At 41.3% G+C, this 5,219-nt stretch overlaps 1 protein-coding gene across 2 annotated transcripts in view; it reads right to left on the reverse strand.

The window, feature by feature from the left end:
* Positions 1-5,219, reverse strand: part of DDX6 (DEAD (Asp-Glu-Ala-Asp) box helicase 6) — a 43,635-nt gene that overhangs the window by 20,186 nt on the left and 18,230 nt on the right. For both annotated transcript variants that reach the window (XM_011964897.1, XM_011964898.1), the window contains exon 5: positions 586-715. In XM_011964897.1, the coding sequence (XP_011820287.1) occupies positions 586-715 (130 nt within the window). The remainder of the gene's footprint in view (positions 1-585; positions 716-5,219) is intronic.

Raw genomic sequence — 5,219 nt, forward strand, 5'->3', positions numbered from 1 at the left:
TTTTTTTTTTTTTTGAGTTAAGAGTCTCACTCTGTCACCCAGGCTGGAGTACAATGGCACAATCTTGGCTCACCGCAACCTCCACCTCCTGGGTTCAAGTGACTCTCGTGACTCAGACTTCTGAGTAGCTGGAATTACAGGTGTGTGCCACCACATCCAGCTAATTTTTGTATTTTTAGTAGAGACAGCGTTTTGCAATGCTGGCCAAGCTGGTCTTAAATATCTGGCCTCAGGTGACCCACCCACTCTGACCTCCCAAAGTGCTGGGATTACAGGCTGTGAGGCACTGTGCCCAGCCTCAGCTTTCCTACCTATAGGGCACTAATACTTATTTTTCCTGTCTCACTGGAATGCTGTCGAAACTGTGTATCATATAAAAACACTCTTAAAACTAGAAATCTCTAAAAAGCTGGGAATCATTTTTAAAAGACCATCATCATCAGGCTAAAAAAAAATCTGAAAAGAAAGAATACAGATTTTAGATAATGTAAATTCTGACTAAAAAAAGGCGTAGTATCTTCTACACATAGCTCCAAGGCTGAAACTCCCATTTTTAGTTTAAAAACAAACTTTTGTTCAACTAACCTTGTATATTGTCCTTCTTCAGGTCTAGCCGTTCAAGTAAGGGAATGAGGTAGGCACCGCTCTTGCCTGTTCCATTTTTTGCTCTAGCTAAGATATCCCTACCAGATAAAGCAATGGGAATGCTCTCCTCCTAAAAGAGATAAGACAATACAAAATTACTTGTGAATTTAGTACACAAGCAAATTCCTCTCTGAAATACACTGAAGGATACCTCTTTTCGGTATTGCTTTAAGTATCCTACATTTGAATTCTACATGAATAGCAGAGATCCAAGTAAATCAGCAGGACCAGTCAACATCAACATCATTATAAACCAGTACTTAATAGAACTGCTCACAGAATTTTAAATTGTAACCCAACGTCATAAAAACTGCGTTATGTGTGTGTCTGAAGAAAACAACAAAGAAAGTGGAGGAATTCAGGCTGACCCAGAAATAGCACTTGAAAATACAGACAAAACAAAAGCAAAGCCTCCTTCAAACAAAAATTGGAAAAATGGCCAGGCACAGCAGCTCATGCCTGTAATCCCAGCACACTGGGAGGCAGAAGTGGGGGATGGCTTGAGCCCAGGAGTTCAACACCAGCCTGGGCAATTGGGCAACATGAAAAAACCCCAACTCTACAAAAATTACAGAAATTAGCTGGGTGTGGTGGTAGGTGTCTGTAACCCTTGAGAGGCTGAGCCAGGAGGTCAAGGGTGAAGTGAGCCATGATTGCACCACTGTACTCTGGCATGAAAGAGATCTTGTCTCCAAAAAAAAAGCTAGACACAGTGGCTCACATCTGTAATCCCACCATTACGGGAGACCAAAGCAAAAGGATCACTTGAGCCCAGGAGTTTGAGAACAGCCTAGGCAAGATGGTGAGACCCCATCTCTACAAAAATTTTTAAAGGAAAAAGCAAAAAACAATTCCAAGGTAAGACTATATATATTTTGACTAGCAAACCAATTTGACCAGTGAAAAACTGTAGCTTGGACACCTCATCCCTGCAACAAAACACGAATAGGCTGGGAAAGCTTAATCTCAGGTCCTACTTGTCATTTATTTATATAATAAGTAAATCTCCAATGTCTGTCTCACAGCCTACTTCTCTGTTCTGAAATGTGCTCTCTATTGAGGGTTCAATTCTATTGCAGTTATCTCAAATACGGTCACATCACTAAAGGTGACCTCTCATTTTAATATTTGGCTTACTTTGTTACATATTTTGCAAACGATAACAATAGTTCATATTAACTTAAATTTCCCAGACAACAGCAAAGGATTCTCAAAAGTTACTGAAAAATAAACAGACATAAAGAGAGGTCAGGAGTTCAAGAACAGCCTGGGCAACATGGCAAGAACGCCCTCTCTACAAAAACAAAACAAACAACAACGAAAAAGCTCAATTAGTTGTTAAAACTGTTAAAAGAAATGATGTGAATTTTTTTTCTTTTTTGAGATGGAGTCTCGCTCTGTCACCCAGGCTGGAGTGCAGTGGTGCAATCTTGGCTCACTGCAAGCTTGGCCTCCCGGGTTCACGCCATTCTCCTGCCTCAGCCTCCTGAGTAGCTGGGACTACAGGCGCCCGCCACCACACCCGGCTAATTTTTTTTGTATTTTTAGTAGAGACGGGGTTTCACCATGTTAGCCAGGATAGTCTTCTCCTGACCTCGTGATCCGCCCACCTTGGCCTTCCAAAGTGCTGGGATTACAGGCGTGAGCCACTGCGCCTGGCCATGATGTGGAATTTTAAATGTTTTTCTTTATTTTTTGAGACAGGGTTTCATTCTTGTCACTCAGGCTGGAGTACAATGGCGCGATCTTGGCTCACTGTAACCTTCGCCTCCTGGTTCAAGTGACTCTCCTGCCTCAGCCTCCTGAGCAGCTTAGACTAAAAGCATGCACCACCACGCCCAGCTAATTCTTGTATTTTTAGTAGAGACAGGGTATTTCACCATGTTGGTCAGGCTGGTCTTGAACTCCTGACCTCAGATGATCCACCGACCTTAGCCTCCCAAAGTGTTGGGATTACACACATGAGCCACCGTGTCTGGCTTGAATTTTTAATTTCTAAAACTAAGACACTAGGAATCAAATTCACAGTCACTGACATTTCTCCCTTCTATGCCTGGGTTAATGACCAAAAAAAAAAAAAACACAAAAAAACAAAAAACAGCTTTAGCCCTTTAAAGCCGCTATTGCTAGAAATGACTAAATAATAAGCAGGACGACTTCCATCTCCCACAACACTCTTCTACCTAGAGCTCCAATCACAGGATATAAATGGGTTCTATATGGTCAGAACACCACAGCTGCCAGAACACCTGTGAAAATGTTGTTGGCCGGGCGAGATGGCTCATGCCTGTAATCCCAGCACTTTGGGAGGCTGAGGTAGGTGGATCACCTGAGGAGTTCGAGACCAGCCTGGTCAACATGGTGAAACCTCGTCTCTGCTAAAAATACAAAAATTGTCATGGTGCGCACCTGGAGTCCCAGCTACTTGGGAGCCTGAGGCAGGAGAATCGCTTGAGCCCAGGAGGAGGAGGTTGCAGTGAGCCAAGATCATGCCACTGCACTCCAGCCTGGGCAATGGAGCAAGACTCCAACACACACACACACCACACACACCACACACACACACACACACAAAGAGAGAGAGAGAGAGAGAGAGAGAGAAAAGAGAATAAAATATTGTTGTCTTCACAGGATTAGTCTGCCCAAGATCACAAAGCAAAAAATGCTTTAGCCAGTACTTGAATGCAGATCTGCACATAACATGTAGGCAAGAAGGTAGAGAAAATGGAACTCTCATACACTGCTAGTGGGAACGTATAGTCATGCTGGAAACCAGTCTTGCAGTTCCTCAAAAGGTTAAACACAGTTACCATATGAACTAGCAATTCTAGGTATACAGTGAAGAGAAATAAAAATATCTCCACACAAAAACCTGCACGTGAATTTTCACAGCAGCATTATCCTTAATAGTCAGTTCCTTCTATGTATTTTTTTTTAACAACAGTACAAACTTTATTCATAAATAAAACTTCATAAGGTTAAAAGCAGGGGCAGTTTCTATTTTAAAAAGGGAACGGGGAAGGCAGCCTGCTATTTTATTTAAAAATCACAAGTTAGGTTTTTCAAATGGATAGCAGTTGAGATCATTAAATCCCCTTCCTACTTCCCAAATTTTCATAAAATAGCACATTAACTCCTCAGTCCTTGGAAAACCACCCCAAATATCTACTAACTGATGAGTCAATAAATCAGTAGTCAAGCCATACAATAAAATATTATTCAGCAAAAAGGAATGGAATATTGATACATGCTACCACACAGATGAACTCCGAAAACATTATGCTAAGTCAAAGAAGCCAGTCACAAAAAAAGTCAAAGAAGCCAGTCACAAAAAAATCACATACTATAGGATTCCATTTATATCACATGTCTAGACTAGGCGAAGCTAAAATGACAGAAAGTATACTAGGAGTGGGAGAAAATGAGGTGTGACTGCTAAAAGGGTTTCTTTTGTGGGACTGATCAAAATGTTCTAAAATTTATTGTGGTAATGGTTGCACAACTCTAAATGCACTAAAAAGCATTAAATTTTATACTTTTGATGTGTGATTTGTTGTCTATATCTCAATAGAGCTATTACCCCAAAAAAAATCAACCCCACAAGCTTAGGGCTGACATCTACCACCTTAGGTCTCCAAGTTCACATTCACTGTACCATTTAGATACTGACTCAAGAGTATTTGTTGTGTATTGGTTTTCCAGTATCCCTTTGCTAAGTAATACTCCAATTTCCTTCTAAGGAATTACATACACCCTGCTCTCCCCTGTCCCAACAGACCAAGCCTCACCAATTTTCTAAGCCAAGTGGTAGACACATAGCCCACACTAGGCCAGCGGAATGTTGCCTCCTAAGAATCTAAATGTTACAGTGCATCCATTACAGCTTCCTAAGTCCTTCGGAGCTATCTCAGTTCTCAGTCGTTTCCAAGTATGTTTCTCTAGCCTTCTCAATCTTGTGAATTCCTGTTATTTTTCCAATAAATTTCCTTTTGCTTAAGTTAGATCAAGTTGGTTTCTGATGCCTATAATTAACGATATACTTTCCAATTTCCTAGTATTGAGAAGCATTTTACAAAAGTGTGGTACCAACAAAAGCTCGACATTGCCCAACTAGCTGCATTTACACTGACTGCTTCCTCTTATTTTCCAAACCTTAATTTCCAAGAGGAAAAAAAACCCTATGGGTACTGCAGAGGAGGTAGCAGTGATTGTTACAGATGTCCGCTGCTTACCAGGAAAAAAAAGGGGAGATAGTAATTTCTAATAATATCTCTAATTTACGCTGCAGATGGTGGCTCACGCCTGTCATCTCAACACTCTGGAAGGCTGAGGCAGAACTGCTTGAGGCCAGGAGTTCAAGACCAGTCAGTGTGACAAAGAGAGACTCTGTCTCCCCGACCCCACCCAAAAATAAAACAAAACAGAACGCACACACAAAAAACACCACAAAAAACAACCAAAAAACCTGAGGTTTTTTTTTTGTTTTTTTTTGTTTTTTTTTGAGACGGAGTCTTGCTCTGTCACCCAGGCTGGAGTGCAGTGAACGGATCTCAGCTCACTGCAAGCTCCTCCTC

This window comes from Mandrillus leucophaeus, unplaced genomic scaffold (genome assembly GCF_000951045.1).
Source record: "Mandrillus leucophaeus isolate KB7577 unplaced genomic scaffold, Mleu.le_1.0 Scaffold71, whole genome shotgun sequence".
Taxonomy (NCBI): domain Eukaryota; kingdom Metazoa; phylum Chordata; class Mammalia; order Primates; family Cercopithecidae; genus Mandrillus; species Mandrillus leucophaeus.